General features: G+C 57.1%; 1 protein-coding gene across 4 annotated transcripts; it reads left to right on the top strand.

Annotated features, from left to right (window-relative positions):
* Positions 1-1690: 1690 nt before the first annotated feature.
* Positions 1691-23373, top strand: PODN (podocan). Of its 4 annotated transcripts, none has more exons than XM_080656061.1 (11): positions 1691-1798; positions 8198-8514; positions 9979-10072; positions 11281-11345; positions 12859-12968; positions 14008-14164; positions 14423-14538; positions 15119-15776; positions 18654-18802; positions 19766-19965; positions 22422-23373. In XM_080656061.1, the coding sequence occupies exons 2-10, from the start codon at positions 8203-8205 to the stop codon at positions 19956-19958; spliced, it is 1854 nt and encodes a 617-aa protein (XP_080512187.1). In that variant the 5' UTR covers positions 1691-1798; positions 8198-8202; the 3' UTR covers positions 19959-19965; positions 22422-23373. The 4 variants fall into 4 exon arrangements, 3 of the variants coding, with proteins under 3 accessions (XP_080512187.1, XP_080512189.1, XP_080512188.1); XM_080656062.1 differs by lacking the exon at positions 1691-1798 and adding an exon at positions 6231-6522; XR_013959931.1 differs by lacking the exons at positions 19766-19965; positions 22422-23373 and adding an exon at positions 17308-17538 and having other exon boundaries at positions 18654-18688.
* Positions 23374-23577: the final 204 nt, after the last annotated feature.

Here is a 23577-nt window from a genome sequence, read left to right as displayed (position 1 = left end):
ATTCCATAGAAGAGCCTATTTCTTGGGTCTGGGAGAGGGGCCGGATATGTGGTGTGCCCTCTGGCTGGCTTCTGCAGTTACAGGAAACAATACCTTCCCCACAGTGTTGAGATGATTAAGATATTTAAGGATTTAACACGGTGCCTGGCACTTAGTAGGAACTCAGTATGTGCTATTTCTCATTGTTCTTCTAGAGGTTTTCTTTAATTCATGGGTATTCAAGCCAGTAGCACCTTGTTCTAGCTCCACTTGACTCTAAGCTCAATGTTGAGAAGACACAAGATGCATCTCTATGTTGGCCCTTGTCCAATCTGTGAATCATACCAATGCTCATAAATTTGAGCTCAGAATTAGGAGACCAAAGAAGGCAAAATATTTCCCCTTCCCATTCTTGTTAAATTCTTGAGTTTTTGAAATAGTGGAAACAAACAGTCCTGGGTTCAAACCCAGCCTCTGCACTTGCCTGCTTAAATTACCTACCTGTTTCCATCGTGGAAAGAACTTGAGCTGTGGGGAAGGATAAATTAGCCATTTTACTCAGTTACTCAACCACATCCTTTCTAAGGCTGTCTCCTTATCAGCGAACTGGGGCAACAGCAATTCTCTTGCAACGTTGTGGAAAGTGTAATGCATGTGATACAGTCAGGATGTGGCAGCAGAAGCCAATGAAAGGCCTGGAGCTTTTACATGAGCCATTCATTCATTCTCTCGGCCTTGGCAATTTAGGTTGAGCAAGTGATCCCAAGTTTGAGTTACTTCTCCCTCGGCAGTAGGAGGGCAGCTAGGTAAGGCAGTTGTGGGTGCCCTGCCCACAAGGCCAGAGCAGGTATGGGGGGAGAGCCTTGTTAGGCAGTGGAGGAGCCAAGTACCACCGAAAACCAGCCCTACCCCGTTCAACTGCCAAAGCCCCTGGCGCCAAACAGTGTTGCTTCAGCTGCTAGTAGTTAATGCTCCTTGACTTGGAAACGTTTTCAGCTCCTGGGAGCAACATGGCGAGGGCTCACTCCTCACCCCCATTGTCTCCCTGAGACTGGGATCCACATGCACCCTACTCCCTGCCCAATTTACAGCCCTTCAAGGCTGACCAGGCTGTGAGCCCAGGGCCAAGGAGGGGGTAAGGAGTGTGGGGAGGGCCGGGAACTTTTCCGGAAAGCTACTCAACAGGGTCTTGGCTGGCGGCCCTGCTAGCCACGGCCCAGGACCCCAGGGTGGGAGAGTGAACAGAAAGGTACTCGGGCCTGGAGCGGTTGCAAAATCCGTCATGAGGAAGAAACTGAGCGCAGAGACACTTGGTGGAAGGGGCCCTCTCCCCGTCCCTCATTCAGGTGCTGGGGCCTAAACAGGGTCCAGTTCCACTGCGGAAGGATGGGAACTAGAAAGCAGTGTGGGCTACACACCCCGCCTCTCCAGTATCCTGGGCGGCGGGTGGAAGGGGGTGGAGGGGAGTGGTTCGGCGGTCCCGCCAGGGCCGAGACGGGGAGAGGGGTCGGTCCGGCGGCTCTGCCTCCCCTGGAAGTGGGGCCCGGTCAAGTCCAATGTGGGGAAGGGGCAGGCCTCCCCTCCTAGCGCCTATGGGGACCCTCCGCCCGTGTCCGGAGAAAGCCGGAGTCCAGCAGATGCACGCGGGGCGGGGGGGCGAGCGGGGGAGAGGCGGGGAGGAGAAAACCCACAACAAAACTTGCGTCGCCGAGCGCACGGCTGGACTTGAATGGAAGGAGCCTGCGCCCGCGGAGCGCGGCGGAGAGTCTGGAGAGCGCGTTTGGCCGGTGGGGCGCGGCGTCGCGCGGGGACGCAGCAGGTAGGGGGCGCAGGGGGCGGTGTGGGGGGTGGGGGACGAGGTGTCGGGACCGAGCCCGGGCAGCTGGCGCGGACTTCCCGCCTGGCGCGGACCGCGGGGTTGGGGCCGCCGCATCTCGCCCCTCAGAGCGCTGCACGGAGGGCAGGGCGGGCGGCTCTCCCTCGGGGTTGCGACCCCTCCGCGATCGGATCTGGCTGGGCCTGTTCTCTCCGGCCAGAGGCTGGTCCCGGCCCGGCCCCTCCCGCTGCGCACATCTGGAAAGAATCTGAGGCGGCTGGGCGTGGGGAATGGAAGGACGCGGCAGGCGACAGAGACTGTGAGGGGCAGGTGGAACCGGGGAGGGGAGAGGACCCCTGACCTAAAGCCGGGGCGCAGTGATCTCGTGTCTTTTCACGTCACTCATCCCAGCCAGCCCACCCCTTCGACCTCTTCACAGACAAAGAAACTGAGGCCTAGCGAGGGGCAGAGATCTGCCTCCCGGAGCGCGGACAGGTGAGGCGGAGCCCGCGCCTCCACCTCCGGGCCCGCTTGGGACTCGGCTCCCCAGCCCAGCGCCGGGCACTCGCTGAGCCAGAGCGCTCAGCCGCGGGCCAGGGGTCCGTCTGTGGGTCTCTAGCGGCTGCCTCCCCGCTGGGTCAGCTGGATTGAGGAGGGGGAACGCGGAGGACGGGCAGAGGGAGCGGCGCCTCTCTCTAATGCGGCGAAAACCCCCGGGTGCAGGTCCCGGAACCGCCAGTCTGGCCTGGGGCGGGGACGAGAGCGTTAGAATACCTGGTGTGCGTCAGGTGGAAGAGGAGGTGGCCTCGGGGCTGCGGGTGGGAGGCAGCTGCAGCCCGAACTTCAGGAGAGGAGCCGGGACGGGTGTGCGTGCGTGCGGCGCTGACGGTCCGACGGCCAGACGCTCCGGGTCTGGGAGGCGCAGAGGGATGCGCGCCGGCGCTGCGTGTGCATCTCCAGCTACAGGGGCCACGCAACCTGAGCGACGGCCCCTGGACTTCGGCGGCCAGGGAAAGTGAGGCTGGGCGGACTTGTCCCCTTGAAGGCCCAGGGCCCCGTGTACTCTAGCCTAGAACGCAAGTTAAGACATGTCAGATTCCCATGACTTCATGAGAGCTTGTGGGAGCGTACTTTGTCCTTTTACCTGAATTATGGTTAGGGGTGACTGATGGTGGCACCTTTGGGCCTGGTAGAGCCATACTTAAGAGCTCTGACCATGACCTGCCTGGCATCTTGATGGCGCCCTATCACCAACACCTTAGGATAGTGGCTGATGCCCTCCCAGACCGGGACCTTCATCCTGTTGACCCGCCTTAAGCATCCCTCCCTCCTCCCCATCTCCACACCGTGCCTTTGCGCAGCCCCTCCGCCCTGTCTGGAGCGCCTTTCCCCCCCTTTCCCACCTGGGGAACTCCTACTCAGCTTTCAAGACCAGCTCAAGGCTCTTGGCAGGAGTCAGAAGACACAAATTCTAGTCCTGGTCTTGCCTGTAAACGGAGGGAATCAGACCAGACAATGTTGCAGATCTTTTCCAACTCACAAATTCACAAATTCATTTCTTTATTCAGCAAACATTTCCTGAGACCCACTCCATGTGGGCCAGGGGTGCTGTGGGAGCCCAGAGGAACTCCCTAACCCAGCCAAGCGAGCAGGAGCAGCTTCCCAGATCAGGGGCGTTTGGGTAGGAACCTGCTGGGGTTCGGCAGCAATGGGCACCCCTTGCACCTCAGTTTCTTAGTCTTGGGATTTCTGTTGGAGTCTATAAGATGTAGCTAGCTGTTCCCGGCCCAGCGCAGAGCAGTTGATCAGCGAGTCTTTACTGACTTTGAGTGGAGGAGGAAGGTGGTGCTGGGGGTTGAGGCTCTGCCTGCTGACTTGGGGATCTACCCTCCCCTTCCGTCTTGTTCCTGCTTTAATCCCATCCTTAGCCCTTCGGAGCATTGAGAATTGGGGTGGCAGGGCAGCGGGTCCCAGGTACAGTAACAATAACCCCGGGTGTGGATGTCACAGTTGCTGAGTGCCAGCACCAGCTGGACATGTCATTTCATTTCATCCTCATGAGGAGTTCCCATCTCCATTGCCCAGACAGAGCTCAGAGCTTTCCCAAAGGTGCGGGCTGTTCCTCACCAGGGGAACTCTTCACTCTGGGGACTTCCAGAGACAAGGGGTCTGTTCTCTCTTCTTCTTCTACACACAGCTCCAACATGGTGGGGCACATAGAAGGGGCCTTGGGACTTAGGTTGCTGAACATTCTTAGAACAACAATAACAACCAAAAATTGAGACTCTGATGGGTCTGTGATGTAGCCAAGGTCACGCAGCAAACCAGACAGTGGAGCTGGAGTTGCTCAGGATTCCAAGGTTCTAAGGGAGACTGGTCAAGCTGGGAGGAGGAGGAGTGGCACCTGGGTCACCACTCTTCCAGCACTGTCTGTTCTTTTCCCTCAAACCCAGCTCCCGCTCCGTCCCTGCAGCCCAGCACCTCCCTGTCTGCCCAGAACAGGCTCAGTAGCCCTTGCCTGCACCACTGCACAGCCTCTGAAAGCTCCACACTGGTCCATCCATAAGCCTGCCTACACCACACTCTTCAACAGCTCCTCATCTCCCCAAAGATAAGGGTCACTCTCCCTAACCTGCCTTTCTTCTCCTGGACTGTGGCCACTGTCCACTTGCATCACTCCCAGTCTCCAGACTCTACCAGACTATGAGCTTTTTAGAGGTCATAACGTGGGCTCTCTTGTCCCCGGGCCTGTGTACCCCTTGCTTGTATCACCCTTTGCCTTTTACCTAATACTCTCATCTCTCATGTCTAGATGAGGCATCACTTCTTCTGGGAAGTCTTCTTCTTGGCCCCAGGCAGGGTTAGGCCTCCTCTGTGTTCCCATGTACTTTAGCTTCCCTTTATCACACAATTTACACATAATGTCTAAAAGAAACATAGTGTGAGCCACAAAGGCAAGCTACACATGTAATGTAAAATTTTCTAGAAGCCACAGTAAACAAGTAAAATGAAACAGGTAAAATTAATTTTAATAACTTAACTCAATAGATTCAAAACATTATGTCATCAATAAAAAAAATAAATGAGTGCCCTGGCCAGATGGCTGAGTTGGTTGGAGCATCATCCCGTATACCAAAAGGTCACAGGTTTGATTCCTAGTCAGGGCACATACCTAGGTTTTGAATTTGATTCCCAATCAGGGCACGTACGGGAGGCAACAGAGCAATCTCAATATCTCTCTCTCTCTCTCTCTCTCTCTCTCTCTCTCTCTCTCTCTCTCTCCCTCCCTCCCTCCCTCCCTCCCTCCCTCCCTCCCTCCCTCCCTCCCTCCTCCTCTCTTTCTAAAAATCAACTTAAAAATATCCTCAAGTGAGGAAAAAAACAAAAAAGGAAGAAAAAAGATAAATAAGCTATTTTATGATCATTAATATTAAGATATTTTACATTTCTTGTACTAAGTCTTTGAAACCCATGTACACATTCAGCACCTCTCAATTTAGACTAGTCACATTTTAAGTGCTCAGTAGCCACATGTTGCAACCACATTGGATGAGTGCAAGGGTGAGCTTCTTAAGGGCAGAGCCATCCCTGAGTGGTCTGTCTTGGTCCTCAGTGCCCAGCTGTATTTTGCATTAACCATGGCATCATGGTTAAAACCTGGGCTGAGAGCTCAGCGTTGCCATTTAACAGTTACATTGGCCAATCCCACAGGGCCTCAGCTCCCTCATCTATAAAGTGGTGATGATAACATTTTCAATGTGGCTCAGATGTTAATATAAATAAAATATTTTTACAGATACAGTTTGCAGACCTATACAGACACAAACTGAAGGAGGAAAACAGCTGGCCCCTGAGTGCACAGGATGTGTGGGGAGACTCCTTTTCCCTGGCCTTTTGCCCGGATTGAATTTGGGGCCTGAGCCTGTGCCCACCTCTCCTCTCAGAGTCCTGTTCTGAGTAGAGTCAGACAGAGTGATGCTGGTGGGTCCAGGGACTGAGGCTGTTGAGTTTGCTGGGGGTTATAATGTGCCATGGCAGGGGTCGGCCAACTCATTAGTCAACAGAGCCAAATATCCACAGCACAACGATTGAAATTTCTTCTGAGAGCCAAATTTTTTACACTTAAACAACTTCTAACACCACTTCTTCAAAATAGACTTGCCCAGGCCATGGTATTTTGTGGAAGAGCCACACTCAAGGGGCCAAAGAGCCGCATTGGCTCGCGAGCCACAGTTTGCTGACCACTGTGCCATGGGAATGATGGTCTGTAGACTGGCTGAGGATTTATCGTCCATTTGGTCAGGGGATGGGGGCAGCAAGTATGTGGTAGGGTGGGCATAGGGCCAGGCTGCAGCCCAGGACTCTGTGTGCTGGGCTCCCTGGTTCTCTGCCAGGCCAGGGCTGGGGCCCAAGTCTGCTTAGGCCTTGGGGACCTACAGGGTCAAGCGAGCCTGATTGCCACCCCTCTTCTCTCTCCTCACACCTTCCAAATCTTCTGGGAGGAGGTGGGCCTGGAACTGGACCACAAAGCACAATAAGGAAGGGTAAGAAGCAGGGGGTTCTAGAGTGGGCAGTGGTGTGGCTGAAATGTGAACAAGGCCCATAGATCAGATACTAATGGTGGGAAGAGCTAACATTTATTGAGCACTTACTGAGTGCAGTATGCTCATCCCACTGAATCTCACACTCTTCCCATTAGGACATCCCTGCTACCAGCTCAGGGACAGGTAAGTAAGCTGGGGTTTATAGGGTGACAACACTCGCCCCAAGTCCCACAGCTGCTAAGAGCCAGGGCTGAGCTCCAGAACCCACCTTCTTAACCAGACATCCGTGTCCTCATCAAGCTTCCAGTTTACCTCCCAGCCCACCATCTCGTTAGACCCCTCTAAGGGCTCAGACTGAGGAGCAGTGCCCCAGGCCCAGATACTTACCTGCGTTGTATTCGCTGCAGCGCTGATAGCAGCATGTCACCTGATAGGTGCCAGGTGCTTTGCTGTGACTTAGGACTCCTCATGGAAGCTGTGAGCTCACGTGGATTAACTGTAAGATGAGGAAGCTGAGGTTTAGCAAGGTCAGAGCTGTTAAGTGGAGGACGGGGACTGGAACTGGGGTTGGTGGGACTTCACCTACCCCAGAGAAGTTTTCTGAGTGAGTCTCTGAAAAGAACTCCTGGGACCAGCCCCGCCCACGGGCTGTTGAGACAATGGAACCAGCATCTTCCTCAATTGCCTGGAGCAGGGGTCGGCCAACTCATTAGTCAACAGAGCCAAACATCAACAGTACAACGATTGAAATTTCTTCTGAGAGCCAAATTTTTTAAACTTAAACTTCTTCTAACGCCACTTCTTCAAAATAGACTCGCCCAGGCCGTGGTATTTTGTGGAAGAACCACACTCAAGGGGCCAAAGAGCCACATGTTGCCGACCACTGGCCTGGAGCTATCCTCTGTGTCCCACCCCCCCTCCCCCCCTCCCCCCTCCAATCCCCCCCCTGCTGCCCCAGGGGACCAGGCCAGTAGTCTCCTGCAGGTGGTAGTGGTCATGTGAGCACAGCAGGCCCTGGTGAGGGCAGCTGAGGGTCCAACACCAGGAATGGGACTTGGGAGCTTCTAGAGGCAGCAGCAGCTCCAGTCACTGATGCCTACTCTGCGCCCGGCTCTGCCTGTGTTTCCATCCAGACTCACCCTGTTGTGGGAGAAAGACACCATTATGTATTCATAACCCAACCCAATTCATGCCAAGCGGCGGGGTGGGGGGGCACAGTAATGGAGAGCCCTGGGGCATTTCAGAGTCTTCCCAGGGGACACAGTGCTGGAATTGGTTCTTGGAGAACTTGCTGATTGCACAAGAGAGGGAAGGGCATTCCAGGAAAAAGGAGCAAGGCCTGGAGAGAGGAACTGCTAAATAGACTTGTATAATTGGGGCAGGTGGGTGCGAGAGTTGGAAGACTGGCAGGGCCAAGATCTGAGGATCCTAGAATGGCCAGCTGAAGAGCTGAGCGGCACCTGCTGGCCGGGCCCACCATGGCCTGTGGCAGCTGGAGGGGGAGCTCAGCAAAGCCCAGGCCAAGCCCTGCACAGCACAGTGCTTCCTGAGCCTTCTGTAAAGGAGGACACAGATTCTTTTGGGCCAGGCCTGGTGAGGGTTGTGGGAGGTTTTGCAGCCCTTCACTTCGCCCCCATCCCTCCTGAGGGCAGCCCTGATGGGGTGTGTGTGGGGGATGAGGGTGGGGGAACAGCAGTCACCAGATCAGATGCGTGCTGAGGACAGGATCCAGTGTGGGCTCTGCCTCATGCCCCAAGGGCCCCATTAGGACGTTTGTGGCCTAGCCCTGTGCCTACTGTACCTAACAGGTGAAGTCAGCCCTGGTTCCCAGGTGGGTCTGACTCAACCCCTCCTGCAGGCACCATGGCCTGGAGCAGGGCGCTGCTGCTCCTGCTGCTGTTGCCTCCACAGCTGCAGCTAGGACTGGTGCTCGCGGTGAGGGCCCCTGTGTTTGGCCGAAATGGCGCCCACAGCCTGAGCCCTGAAGAGAACGAATTTGTGGAGGAGGAGCCAGTGCTGGTCCTGAGGCCTGAGGAGCCGGGGCCTGGCCCAGCCACCATTAACTGCCCCCGAGATTGTGCCTGCTCCCAGGAGGGTGTCGTGGACTGTGGCGGTATCGACCTGCGCGAGTTCCCAGGGGACCTGCCTGAGCACACCAACCACCTGTCCCTGCAGGTGAGATGGGCACTGCATCAGTGGTCCCCAGGGGCTGCCCCACACTCACGGCTCCTGTCCCAGAACCCCCACACTCACGGCTCTTGTCCCAGAACCTCCACACTCACGGCTCCTGTCCCAGAACCCCCACACTCACGGCTCCTGTCCCAGAACCTCCACACTCACGGCTCCTGTCCCAGAACCCCCACACTCACGGCTCCTGTCCCAGAACCTCCACACTCACGGCTCTTGTCCCAGAACCTCCACACTCACGGCTCCTGTCCCAGAACCCCCACACTCACGGCTCCTGTCCCAGAACCTCCACACTCACAGCTCCCTGCTTGTCCAGAACACCCAGTGCTCCTGGCTCCCCACCCCCAGACCTGGGGCGCTGGAGCAGGTCAGACATGAGGATCTAGCTCCACGGTAAGGTGTTGCCCTCTGATCATTGTCTGGGTCACCGGGCACATGATATAACCTGCTTTGTTTCCCTGGGAGGAGTCTTGGCTGAGGCCCGTACATAGAGTCAGGCCTGGTCTAAAAATGGACACAGAGCTGCCCAGCAGCTGACCCTCAGACACCATTACAGGCCAGGAGAATAAGAGCAAAGCGGACCCCAATAGAGTGCTCTGGGGGTTCAGAGGACAGAGTGCTCTCTCCAGCTGAGGTATAGGAAGTGGGACAAGGAGTTCCAGATGGGGACTGGGAGTGCTGGTGCACCCCATCACACTGTGCTGCCCGGTACCCCTGGGCGAGGACAGGGCTGTACATCCATTTCCAGAGGAGATCAAGTCCAGTGAAGGAAAGTGACCTGCTCGCCAGCACACAGCCCTGTGGGCCTGGGCTGGCAGAGGTGGGAGCCCAAGGCCAGGGTAGCCTCTGAGGGAAAGGGACAAGCTGATGACAACACTTATTTTTGGCTCATTCACTCACTCCTCCATTCATAAAATATGTCCTGGAAACCTGCTCTCCACCTCTGGTCCTGTGTGGGGTGCTGGGCACATGGAGAGGACTCAGACATACCCTGCCTGAGCCCCTCCCAGGTGTCGGGGAGGCAGTAAACGGAACAAGTAGAGAGGATGATAGAAGGAGATAGAAGGACTAGTTGTGAGCCCAGAGCAGCTCCTACTCAAACTCCCAGTCCGACCCAGGAAGGCTTCTGGAGGAAGTGGTACTACACCCAGGTTTTAAAGTGGTGCCAGGGGAGTGGGGAACGCAGCCCAGAGAGGGAACCAAAAGTGGGCCTGTGGGAGAATGGGCTGTCACCCAGTGGGACAAGTTTGAACTCCTGTGGACACCCATATGAGGTCTCCTAGAACGTGGGACCCCATGTTTGTTGTGGTCCCTGCTGTGCCTCTAGCACCCAGAGCCTGTCTACCGTGGGGGAGAATCCCAAGAGAGGGGCCCAACAGAGAGACTGGGGCTGAGGATGGGTTGGGCCTATCCCCATGCTGCCTCCTCACCACTCCCACCCCTGACCCCCAGAACAACCAGCTGGAGAAGATCTACCCGGAGGAGCTCTCCCGGCTGCATCGCCTGGAGACTCTGAACCTTCAGAACAACCGCCTGACTTCCCGAGGTGAGGGATCACCCAGAGCCGGGGCGGGGCCCCAGGCAGGGGAGAGCCCCACCCTGCGGACCCCGGGGTGTGGGAAAGAGCAGGTCTGGGCTGGGTGGCAGTGGGTCCCGGATATTGCCTAAAAGCCACCCCTGGGAGTCTCTGGGACCTGGGAGTTGACTCGGGAGAGGATTCAAAGACCTTTGTGGCGGACTCTTCAGGTCACAGAAGGACTTTAGAACCGAAGAGTTGTACAGCCCTCAAGTTTTAAAAAGTGATTCTTTTGCTGCCGATGAAAATAATTTTTATTATAATAGAAAAATTGGAAATATAGAAAATAAAAAACCCAGTCAATTCTACCACTTGGAGTTCATCACTATTGACATTTTGGTGTATTTCTTTCCATTTTTAAAAAGCTGCTTTATTGAGCTGTAATTTGTATACCATAAGATTTACCCAATTAAAAGGTACAATTTGATGAGTCTTAGTCATTTATCCAGTTGCACAACCATCATCACAATCCAATCTAGTCTCTTTTCTTTGCATTTTCTCATTCCTAGCTGAATGTATAGTGTAGGCGGCACAACTATTGTAAGTGCTTTGTTTCACTCAGCAGTTAGCTCGGCAGCATTCCTCCTGTTGCTAAAACCCTCCACGGCCATCTTTACACGGCAGCTATTCCATGGAGGATGCTGCACCGTTTACGTAACTGTTCCCTCTCGTTAGATAATTGGGTGAGTCCCAGCATCCTAGGGTCTGGGAGCCTCGGGACTGGAGAAGGGCCAGCCTGGCTGGGATCCCAGTGACAGCGAGTCCTGACACTACATGGGACAGGGGCGGGCCAGGTGGTGGGGAGGCTCCGAGGCTGAAACCGTGCCCTGCTTTGGATCCTGTGGGGCTGCCCCCGGGGGAGCACGCCTTCCTGACTTGGAAAATGTTAGTCTGGGTCCTCCCTCCCATGGCCTGACCTTACGGGGGGCACCCAGTCCCACCCGGGTGGTTCACCCCTCGGTGGACACTTTCCCACCTGCTTCTCTGAGCTTGGGCCCCTGTGGGCAAGGGGCTGGGAAGGCCTGCTGGGACTGGCTGGGACGAGAGCAGAGCCACACTGCCTCAGGGAGTGCCCTTCCCAGGCCTGGCAAGTGGGGTGGGCTTGGGGGTTGGTGCTGGTGTGCTCCCCTGTAGCGTCTCCTTCATCCAGGGCTCTGACCGATGCCTGTCCTTTGAAGGGCTCCCCGAGGAGGCGTTTGAGCATCTGACCAACCTCAATTACCTGTACCTGGCCAATAACAAGGTGAGGGGCCTGCAGCAGGGAGGAGGTGTGCTGCCCACGCCCCTGGGTGTCAGAGGCTGAGTTCAGGGAACTTTCACCAGGACTTCTTCAGGTCCCTGTTGCTCTCAGACATGGCCCATACCCCACGCCTTACCTGGGGCATCAGAGTGGTCAGTTAATAAAGACAGAGGCCGAGCGGGTGGGGTGATAGCGGGCTGGTACACTTTCAGGACTTTGTGGAGGTGATAGCATTTAAAGGGCCGTGAAGGGTTACAGGATTTCAGGCAGAGGTCCTGAAGTAGGAGGGACAGCGTGAGAAAAGGCACAGAGACACTCAAGCTCAATATATTGGGAGTGCCCAGAGCTCTGTCCTGGCCCTTCTCTCTGAACTCTCTCCATAATCGCCTGGTCCCGTGGCAACCTCCAGCCCCTCCCCGTTCTGCCCCTGGATGTCTCCCCAGAGGTCTAATGGAAGCAGGACTGCTTCCTGTCCACAGCCCACAGTCCTCCTGCGGGCTCTCCGTCTCTGTGAAGGGCGTCTCCAACCACCCACAGTACTGCTAATCCGAGTGCGAAGCCCGAGGGCTTCGCTCACCGTGTCCAGCAGCACTGCAGGCCCATCCCCACCCCCCAGCCACTATCTCCCAACTGGCCAACCCTGCCTCCTCCTTCACTGCCCCTTCTCCTCAGAGTGGCCACAGTGACCTTTAAAAATCATGCCCTGCTTCTCCCCTACATTCCCCCTCCCTGCTTAAAACCCTCCAGTGGCTTTGCCTTCCACCCAGAATGAAAGCCACACTTCCCCCTGCTTTTCTGAACAAGCCCTGCTCACACCCTTCCGCTCCTCTCCAGCCCCCAAGCCCTGCAACCCCACCCTCCACGCTGGGTTTGCATGCTGCTCCTGCTGCGTTGGGAGCCCTCCTCTCAGTTGGCACTTACGGTGTGTCATGCCTTAAGTGCCTGTCACCTGTTCCCCGAGCACCCAACCCAGTCGTTCTGTCTTCAGCCTGTTTGAATTCCCTGCATAGCCGTGATCATTATCAGATACTGTTATCCCTGTTTATTGTCTTCTCCATGAGGATGAGGATGTAAGCTTGGAGTGGGGGGCAGAGGTACTTCTCTGTCTTGTTGCCCAGGATGTGCCCAGTGAGCTCCTTGTACCGTGCCTGGAATGTTGTAGACTCGGGTTCTGCTGTTGAATGAATGAAGAGTGGACATCGTGGGCTGTGTCTGGGAAAGCGTGGGTGCTCACTGTGGCTGGACAGCCAGTGTCGGGGGGCCAGTGAGGGGAGAGAACAGGAGGACAGGCAGGGCAGCAGACAGGCTGGCGAGCTTTGAATGCCAAGCTCAGGGGAGCTGTAGAGGGTCTGTGTTTGTGTTATCAGAGGAAGGGGACGGGTTTCCACTTTAGAAAGGGAGCTGTGGTTGCTGGGTGGAGACAAGTGAAGGGGCCCGAATGGGCAGCAGGCAGTGGGACCCAGAGCGGACCTCCTCCCCTCCATTGGTCTTTCTGCCCCAACTCTTCCCTTTCCAGCTGACCTTGGCACCCCGATTCCTGCCAAATACCCTGATCAGTGTGGACTTCGCTGCCAACTATCTCACCAAGATCTATGGGCTCACCTTTGGCCAGAAGCCAAACTTGAGGTCAGAGGTCAGAGGGGTCCCTGGGCTCAGGCTGGGGTGAGGGAGGAGCTGAGCAGAGGCTGCCACCCTGACTGAGGCAGAGAGGACCCAGATGGGCCCTGGAGGAGGGCCATGCTGGGTAGTGTGGGCATGAGGCCCCATGCTCAGGGCTGTGGTCAGAGACGCTGGCGGCTGCGGGGGCACAGGCTCCAAAGGCTGAGACCTAAAGGATGAGGAGGCAAGATGGAGGAGGGTGATGTCTGTGGAGCTGTGGGAGCTGGAGAGGGTGCCTCCTTCCTTCCTCAGCCCCTGGGGGCAGAGCCTTGGGAGGAGTGAGCAGGGCAGAGTGGTGCTGGTGGGACTGACACTCCTGGTGTCGCTTCTGTACCTGAATCTGTCACCTCACTCGATTCTCTCCATTCCCCTGAGGAGCCAGGGTCACCGTGTGTGGCCCCATCCCACAGATGAGAAGGCTGAGGCCCAAGAGAGGCACACAGCAAGAATGAGCTATGTCTTCTGTGTATTCCTTTGGTCCTGGTCTTCTGGCCCTCTACTATGTTACCTCCATGAGGGCAGGATCTTGGTGGTGGTGTCCACTGCTATATCTTCAGAATCTAGAACATTCCTGGCATGTGGGGACACTCACCCCCTCTGAGCCAAGCCCTGTGCTGAGCATCAGGGACAAGAGGTGTTAGGGACACACCCCATCTTCTCCATCTTCAGGAGTCCTATAGAACTCAGAGCCAGCTGTGTGGGTGTGACAGGCGGGGAATGACTGAGAGTCTTGAAGGCTATGGAGAAGCATGGATTGGGGGTCAGGAAATCCTATTTCTGCCACTAACTTATGGGGCAACTGCTGGTGGTCCTTGGTCCCCTCAGTGGTACTGGGGGGGGGGGGGGACTACATTAGGTTGAGTCTGAGGTTCCTCAGATGGAAGGAAGGTGCCCTCGGCCCCAGGCCCAACCTGAGCAAGGTTTGGAGGCTCACCAGGTGATGGGCGCTGTGGCCAGGGGTGGAGTGGGGGCCTGTGTGGGTGAGGACCTGCACCTCACCCCCCAGGTCCGTGTACCTGCACAACAACAAGCTGGCAGATGCCGGGCTGCCAGACAACATGTTCAACGGTTCCAGCAACGTCGAGATCCTTATTCTGTCCAGCAACTTCCTGCGCCATGTGCCCAAGCACCTGCCGCCTGCCCTCTATAAGCTGCACCTCAAGGTAGGAGGTAGAGGGCAGATGGGGCCCCGTCAGAGCAGGGGCCAGAGTGAGGGCAGAGCTCATGTGGCAAGGCTGTGGGGCCTTTAGTACATGCCAGAGGGCACAGCACCCACTACAGAGAAGCAGGCAGAAGCCCGGGCACCTGGCTGTCCGTGCTCCAGGCCTGGGCCCGCTCCTCATGGCTCCCTCAGAGCCCTCGGTGCCCCTTGCAGGGCCCTGGGCTGTCTCATGCTCCCCCCCCCCCCGCCCCTCCCCTAGAACAACAAGCTGGAGAAGATCCCACCAGGTGCCTTCAGTGAGCTGAGCAACCTGCGGGAGCTGTACCTGCAGAACAACTACCTGACTGACCAGGGCCTGGACAACGAGACCTTCTGGTAAACCCCGCCGGCCTCAGCAGGACCGGTCACGGAGGCCCTCCCAGCGCCCACCCAGCCAGGCCCTCCCACACGCATCTCCCGCCCCCTGCCCTGGCCAGGCTCCCTGGAGAAGGAACTTTGAGGCTTGTGCCTCTGCTGACATTTCTGTCCCCAAGAGCAAGTGATGTGTATGGGCAAGGCTGCCAAAATTCCAGTGAGGCAGGGAAGCGTTGGCAGAGGCCGGCTTCTTGGTACAAAATAGAAACTCAGACATTCTTGTTGAAGGCAAATATGTTTTACTTTTTTTTTTTTTTGAGTCCAAAGTATGCTCCCCCCGCCCCCCCCCCCCCCCCCCCCCGCCCAAGATCTTAAACAACTGGTCTTCACATAAACCTCCATGTATCAGAAACCATGCTACAGCCTTCTGCACCAAGGTCATGGCTAATCCAGTGGGCCTGGAGAGGACTGAGGTCCCCCAGTAAGAACTGGGGTGAATTAGAGGCAGTTTCCCGGCCACCTCCCCTGGGAAAAGGGTGGGAACAAGAGCGGGCTCCTGCTGTGTGGGCTCCTGCCAACTGTCCCATTCACTCTCCCCCAGGAAGCTCTCCAGCCTGGAGTACCTGGATCTGTCCAGCAACAACCTGTCGCGGGTCCCGGCCGGGCTGCCGCGCAGCCTGGTGCTGCTGCACCTGGAGAAGAACGCCATCCGCAGCGTGGACGCGGACGTGCTGACCCCCATCCGCAGCCTCGAGTACCTGCTGCTGCACAGCAACCAGCTGCGCGCGCACGGCATCCACCCGCGGGCCTTCCAGGGCCTCAAGCGGCTGCACACCGTGCACCTGTACAACAACGCGCTGGAGCGCGTGCCCAGCGGCCTGCCCCGCCGCGTGCGCACCCTCATGATCCTGCACAACCAGATCACAGGCATCGGCCGCGACGACTTTGCCACCACTTACTTCCTGGAGGAGCTGAACCTCAGCTACAACCGCATCACCAGCCCGCAGGTGCACCGCGACGCCTTCCGCAAGCTGCGCCTGCTGCGTTCACTGGACATGTCTGGCAACCGGCTGCACACACTGCCGCCGGGGCTGCCCCGCAACGTGCATGTGCTGAAGGTCAAGCGCAATGAGCTGGCTGCCCTGGCACGCGGGTCGCTGGCCGGCATGGCCCAGCTGCGTGAGCTCTACCTCACCGGCAACCGGCTGCGCAGCCGGGCTTTGGGCCCCAGTGCCTGGGCCGACCTTGCCCATCTGCAGGTAAAGGGGCGGGCAGGGGACTGGGCTATGAGGGAGGTACCTGCTGGGGAGGCCAGGCCCTAGGAATGGGGGTGGAGGGGGTGGGAGGTGGGCCATGCAGAGAGTATGGCTGCCATGCCCGGTAAGGAGTGAAGGGCCGAATACAGCCGGTGAGGCAGGCCAGGCAGAGCTCACTAACTGGAGGTACAGGCGTGAGGGCTATGGGAGTAAGGGGAGGTCATGGCTACAGGCAGAGGCCCATGGCTCAGGAGGACTGGGGCAGGCAGTTCAGGTGGCAGGAGGGTCATGCTCACCCACCCACAGGCACAGGAATATGTGCCTAGAGAAGGCTGGACTTGGGGGAGGGCAGCAGGCCGTGAGGTGGTCTCCAGAGGGCTGGGGGAGTCTACTTGAGGTGTTCTGAGCCGTGGGTATGGCTGTCGTGGCCATGGTCCGAGTCAGGCAGGATGTCTGGCCTTAAGAATTGAGCTTCTTACAATGAACCCCCCCACACACACACTTAATGAGGGGCCGAAAGGGAACCTCATTTGAGAAACCTGGGAGGCAGGGCCAAGGTGCTGCCAGGACCCCCAGGGGGCTTCAGGGCCTGCCATGCTGTCCTCTGTGCCCCCCCCCCCCCCTACCCTCCCTGTCCCAGGGCTTGCTCCTCCCTGTCTCTTAGGGATATGCTCAAATGTCACCTCCTTGGGAGGTCTTTCACGCCTACCTCCTTCCTCTGCTTTGTTTTTCTTCATAACCCTCATCCCTCCCAGGCATTAGGTCATCTGTTTGCTTTCTTGTTGCCTGTTCTTTTCTCTAGAATAAAGGCCGGCATTTTAGTCTCTTGTGTTCACTGCTGGACCCAAGGCCCCGACCGGCTAGGCTCCCAGTCCATGCTTGTGGGGGCAGCTGCCAGGATAGGAATGTCTGAGTAGGGGGCAGGGAGGTGAGGCAGATCCTGAGGATGGAGCAGGGTGGGAGTCAGGGGAGGCAGCTGGTCCTGAAGGAGCAGCCCTAGCGGGGTGTCTCTCCTCACCCAGACTTCCCTGCTGAGTGCCAGACAGGAGAGTCAGCCCCCTCTGCCCATCAGTCCCTCTTAGGTATACTCCAGAACCTGTTCTCAAGGGGTCCAGACCCCATTGTCCTCTCCCTCACACCAGCTCCTCCTGCATTTTCTAACTCACTAAAGGGGGTGACACCACCCCTGGTGCCCACGTGATACCTGGAAGCTGCCCTTGACATCCCCTTTTCACACAGCCTGCCACACAATGCCCCTTGTTACTATCCCCTGCCAGTTCTTCCATCACATCTCACTCTGTCCACTTCGCTCCATCCCTGCGGCTCATACTCCTAGCCAACCCACCTCCATTTCTTACCTGGACCCAACCGTCCTAGGAACTCTCTACTCCTGTATTCCATATGCAATCAGAGGGTATCTTGAAAAACATATGCTCAGCTTACACTCCTGCCCTTAGAACCCAGATCAGAATCCTTGCCACGGCCGTCAAGGCCTGCTCTGCCCTGTCCCCAGCTGAGTTTCTTATTTTCCCAGGTGTACTGGGCTTTGCTCATCCCGGCCCCTCTGCTGGAAGCACCACTTCCACTCTGGTGATACCTATTCACTCCTTCCGTGAGTCTGTATTGAGACCTCACCATGAGCAGATGCAGTTCTAGAACTGAGGACCCAGCAGGGAATAAGACAGATGGAGGGTCACCACTCTCCTGGAGCCTCTAATCTACTTGGGACTCAGGTGTCACCTCCTCTAGAAGCCAACAATGATGGGTGGGTTAAATACCTCCCTGGGCCTGGATGAGTTCAGTCAGGGATAGGGTGTCTATTGGGGCCACTCTTCCTCTCACTGTTGGATCTTTCTACAAGCAGCAGCTGCTCCTGCTACTTCAGAGCCTCTACCTGCACTGGCTGCTGTCAGGGGCCCTGACCCTAGGCTGAGTCAGGCTCCTCCTCCAGGCTCCCTCGTCTTGGCTCCATCCCACTGGCTGCATTGTCAGGTTCTGTGTCCCTCTCCCCTGCCGCCTGGCTTCCCGAGGGTGGAGGCAGTGTCTCAGTGGGTTCCATGTCCCAGCACCCATGGGCACAGAGGATGTGTGGAATGAACGAGGAGGTGTTGGAGCTGTGCGAAGGGAACACGGTGGGGAGCAGGGAGCCCTGTGTATAGAGGAGGAGATGGGGCTCTCTATGGTGTGTGAAGCTTGTGCTCCCGTTAAATGTTGAATCTGGATTCTTGGCCCTCAGCTTGCTGACCGTGAGCCCCTGCCTGTTGGGGTGAGGAAGGGAGCTTGAGATGATGGAGTCCCACCCAGGGCTGCACAAGTGTGTGTTGGATGAAGGTGTGCTGACAGTTGAGGGGCAGTGAGCTGGGCCATGTGCATCCAGGTCTCCTGCTCTCTAGGGAAACCACCCCATTTTCCTGGTTTCCTGCTTCCCGGAATGTAGGCACATGGTGACTCTGAGCCTGACCCCTGCCCATATGGCCCCTGAGGTCCAGAAATGAGCAGCCCCACCCCTATTGCCCTTAACTCCACCTCCTCTGGGACAGTAGGGCAAGATTCAAAGATTGAGGATCCCTGGCCCTTGCCCTCGGGCTCTTCAGTCCGATGGGGGTGGCATGTGTGTTAGTGAGGAAGGACATTCTGGCTGTGAATCCACGTGGGAAGGCAGAGGAGTCAGGCGCGCCAGGTTCTCGCCTTGTATAGGCTGTGTGGCCTTGGACATATCTCTTAACCTTTGAGCCTCTATTTCCCTGTCTGGAAAATGTGGATAGTTTCAGATCCCACCTCCCAAGGTTATGGTGAGATTTAGGTATGTTGGGGGGGGCAGTGTTAGTGGGGGTCTTTGCAAGTTGTTAAGTGCTTTTACTTCCCTGGCCACCCCTGTAGCTGCTGGACATCGCTGGCAATCAGCTCACAGAGATCCCCGGGGGGCTCCCTGAGTCCCTCGAGTACCTGTACCTGCAGAACAACAAGATTAGCACCGTGCCTGCCAATGCCTTCGACTCCACACCCAACCTCAAGGGGATCTTTCTCAGGTAGGAGGTTCCCTGGGGCCCGCCCTGGCTCTAGCGGGGTAGTCAAGGCACTTGGGAACAGCATGCAGGTAGAGGTCAGTGTTCAAATCCAAGTGGTGCACCTGGGCATTATTGATGTGACTGTGGCAAGAAGGGATCCCAGAGAGCATCTTCCCAATTTACAGCTGGAAAAACCGAGGCCCAGAGAGCATCGATATGCGGTGTCCACAATTGGCTGGGCTGTGCCTGGGCTTCAGACCCAGGCAGCAGATGTTCAGGTCCTCACTGGGCTCTGGGGATTTAAATAGTTCAGGGAGCCCAGCTCCCCAAGGAGATGGGGAGCTTCCATACAGCAGAGCCAGGGTGGTTCTTGCCAACATCCCCACCTTCCACCCCCTTAAATCAGAAAGGAGAAGACATATTGGAGAAAGGCAGGTGTGCTCTCCCAGGGGCTTTGTGGCCCAGAGGGTCCCGGGCTGGGCAACATTGGGGTGGAATGTGACCTGTGCTTGGCTGCTGCAGGGGACAGGGGCACAGAGAGTGGAGGGGGCTTGGGATCAGAGCCCAGCCTCTGCCTTCCCACATCTGTGTGTCCCCTGGCCAGCGTGGCTCTGGCCCTGCCTGTGTGCCACCTCACACCAGGCACCAGGGTGACCGGGCCCAGCAGTCTCAGGACTCAGAGTTAATTCCAGAGGGCAGGCGAGAGGAGGTTCCCACGTTGTAGTGAGAGCTTATGCAGTGGCAAGCCTTCCCTCACTGTGTGGATGCGTGGCCCGGGGTCAGCCCCTGTCCCCCCCAAGCTATAGCCACCCTGGACAGCCTGGACTCCCCTTGATACGGTGCCTCCCAGCCCCCTGCCTTCTGTGTCTGCTGTGCCATCTTCCTGGAGGGCCCGTTCCCTCCCCTTTCCCTTCAGGGGTGGGTAAGTGTGGGGACTCGGAGGGTTGGGCTCCTAGCTCTGACCCCACGTGGGTGGCCGTGCAGGTTTAACAAGCTGGCCGTGGGCTCTGTGGTGGAAAGCGCCTTCCGGAGGCTGAAGCACCTGCAGGTCTTGGACATAGAAGGCAACTTTGAGTTTGGTGACGTTTCCAAGGACCGGGATCGATTGAAAGAGGAGGAGGAAGAGGACGAGGAGGACGAGGAGGATGAGGATGAGGAGGAAGAGGAGAGGCGATAGTGACCAGGTGAATGGGATCTGACATAGGTGGGTGGTCTGTGTGGGGCACACTCACCTCTCCTTGCCAGTTCCTTCTCCCTGACCCATCTAGGGGCTTTCTGTCCATTTTTCACCTTGTCCCCGGGTCACCGATCATTGTGTAAACCTGTAAGAGCATTTGGTATGCACCGGGCCGTGGGTGGGAGGCCAGGTATAATGGCAAGCCCATGGAGGCTGGCCTGTGCTGGGCCTTCTCTGCAGGGAGATGAGTGCCCTGATGGGCCACACACAGGGCCTGATGTGGTGGAAGCAGGGAGTGGTGTGAGGGCCCAGGCAGAGGCCACTGCTGTAATCTAAGCCAGAGAGGATGGGGCAGGAAGTGAGGATACAGATAAGCAGATGGCCTGAAAGGGATTGGGGAGGCAGACTTCACATGGGGTGAGGGAGAGACAAGGCCCAGGTTCGAGCTGGGAAGTGAGGGTGGATGAGAAGAACAGGTTTGTTTAGGGGAATGTTGAGTTGAGGGGCCTGAAAGTCGCTGGGAGAGGTGCCCAGGGATGGGTTGGATATATGGGTCTGGGTTTCAGAAGTGAGGTCTGGGCTGGAGGTGGCATCCAGACATCATCAGCCTGAACAGTCACTGTGGCTGCAGGAGGTCAGGGAGCTCAGGAGGGAGAGAGAAGGCATGGCCAGAGGGAAGGCAGCCTGCAGAGGGGTCTGAGATGGAGCAGCTGGGGGAGGAGGTAGGAAAGCCACAGACAGCCCAGATGAGAGGGTGTTTACACATGCATGTAACACAAGCACCCACACATATACGCAGTGCACAACACACGTACCCATGCATACACGTGTAAACACGCCTGCACACCCACAAAGCACATATTCATGGAAGACACAAAGCACACACATTTACAGATGTAGAACATGTGCACACATGCATCCCCATGCACACGGGCTCTCCCTTATGTGCACACACATTTATATACATGCATGTTATGTATACATGCATGTTATGCATACATGCACAGTGGGGAGAATCAGCTGTGTCAGTGCTGCTGAGAGGCTGCTGGAGCTGAGCACTGCCAAGGGCCCACTGCGTGTATCCACGAGCTTGTGGGGAGCAGCCTCGGGACAGGGGTGGAGAAAGTGGTGGAAAGGAGTGGATCCAGGGAGCGTAGACAACTCTATGAAGAAGTCTGCTGTGAAGAGATTAGAGCGGGAGTGGGAAGGAGTGAGAAGTCCGGGCAGGGCTCAGTTCATGTGGGGCCTTTTTTAAGGAATGGAGCTGGTTTGGATGCTGATGGGGAAGGGCTGCTGAGGAGGGAGGCATTAAAGACATGAGAGGAGAGCAGGGTGTCGTGGTGATCCCCGTGGAAACAGCAGGAGGGACTGGCTTTGTAGGAGGGTCAGTGCGTCTACTGTGGCAGGATGGACAGGGGGCTGAGCAGCTGCAGTCACAGGCTAGTGGCTTGGTGGCTGGTCATAAAGTCACGTCAACCAGGTGCCTTCAGCCTTGTGTTTTCTCTGCGGCAGCAGGTGCTCAGTAGACGGTGGTGGGTGTGAGTGAAGATGGATAACTGGATCCAGCCATGGCTGGGTTTTTGACCAGGTGCGAGGGACAGGAGGGCAAGGAACAAGGAAATTGAGTGCATCGGCAAGAGACTGTCTGCGGTGGTGGATCCCGGGGTTAGGCTGGGAGGGAAGGAGGTGCAGACGGGGGGTAGAGGGGAGGGGTTGGCAGGCAGGACTGCTGGAGGGGGATGTTGGAGAGGGCAGGGGGGTGTTGGTGAGGAGTCAGTGGAGAGGTCTGGTTAGAGCGATATCAGGGTAAGCCAAGCTGGGGGTCAGGGCCAGGGTGTGGTTCTGGGAGGCCACGGGGCCACCTTAGGAAGTTGAATTGAAGTAGGGCCTGGGGCAGAAAGGAACCTGAGGGGTGTGAGGACCCCAGGGGCGGATGACAGGTGGGGAGAAGAGTGTGCGTAGGGGCAGTGGTGTGAGCGTGGAGGGCAGGCCTGGGCAGTGCTCAGGAGCCATCTTCTTTCTACTCCAGGGGTCCAGGGCTATGAAGGTGGAGCCCCTTCTCTCCAGGCGTTATCCTCAGGCAGAGCGAGGGGTCAGCAGCAGGGGTGACTGTTGCTGTGGACCTCACGAGGGGACTGGGGAGTCCTGGGATGGGAGAGTATCTGCCCCTTCTTGGCCTTGGTCAGGTCAGTGGAGCAGAGCCCTGGGTGAGGCCCCAAGAGTCCAGTGGGACCCAAAGGGCCTCTAGTTCACAGCAGGCCCGGCCACAGCAACATGAGCACCTCCCAGTGGCGCCCACTGACTCTGAACTTCCAGGGGCAGCTTCCCCTCCTGCCCGCAGTCCCCTGGTCCCCCCAGAGCACTGTCAAGGGGGCTCCCCAGCTTTGATCAAGGGGCTCCCTCAGACAGGTTGTGGCTGGTGGGACTGCTCTGGCCTCCCTGACTCTCCCACATGTTCTGCAGGACGATGGACGTTGGACCCCTTCTGCAGCACGTGCCTGTGCCCTGTGAGCCTCCACTCTGCCACCCTCGACACACCCAGCATTGCACCCCCACACCCCCCAACACAGCTAAACACACAGTCTCCCATCCCCACACCTTCCTGCAGTCTGTGCCACAGCCAGACACTTGCAGATACCATGACCCACCTACACACAGCCCGCTGCTCTTCTCCAAAGGGTCCCACTCTCCCCCACCCCCAGCCCCCCCATCACTCCCTCTGAATCACACAGATTCAGGGAAGGGCCTGACCCCACCCTGGTGTGCATGGGCTCACACTTCCTACCCCCCCCACACACACGTGCACACACACACGTACACACACATACACACACACAGTCACGTGCAAATGGCCCTCCTTGGCCTATGCCATCAACAGCTCTTGCCCCAGCCAAAAGTGGGCAGAACATCTTGTCGTCTGACTGTCCGTCAGTTCGTCCATCCTCTGGAGAAGACACAGAGTTATGTCCGAGCTCTCTGTGGCCAGGTGCCTGCTACCCTCTGGAACTCACAAAAGCTGGCTTTTGTTCCCTTTCCCTACCTTTGGGGACAGGAACCTTCAGGACTGCTGCCCCGGCCCCACCCGCCCGGCCCCCAGCTGCTGGGGGAGTCACTCCCTGCCATTCCCTGGCCAGCCACAGGCACGTCTTGGATGGGCAAGGCCAGAGGACAGTTCTCCTGGGACTGCCAGGGGCCATGGGCAGGAGTGAGATGGAGGTCCTGGCACTGGGCTGAATGAGGAAGGCCTGGCCCCACCCAGGAGACACCATTTTTATTCTTTGGACTTGCAGGGAGTGCTGGGTACCTTTTTTTTTTTTTTTTTTTTAAAGAAAAGAAAAGAGTGATGAAAACCTCAAAGCTGAATTTTTTTTTTTCTACAGAAAAACTAATATAAAAGCATTAGCCCTGTCTGGCAGCCCGTGGCTGTGTCTGTGTGTGCTTCCTGCCAGGTGCTGAGCTGGCACCCGGCCAGGGGGGCAGGATACAGGCATCTCAGCACCTGTCCAGACCAGCAGGAGTCAGTGCAAAGTTCAGTTCTTGGGGCCAACAAAGTAGCCCCATAGGCAGAGGTCTGGGGATAAAGGGTGTAGTCACAGGTAAGCCAGCCTGAAGGCATGTG

This window comes from Plecotus auritus (genome assembly GCF_963455305.1).
Source record: "Plecotus auritus genome assembly, chromosome: 2".
NCBI classification, from domain to species: domain Eukaryota; kingdom Metazoa; phylum Chordata; class Mammalia; order Chiroptera; family Vespertilionidae; genus Plecotus; species Plecotus auritus.
This window is presented reverse-complemented; position numbering and strand designations above follow the sequence as displayed.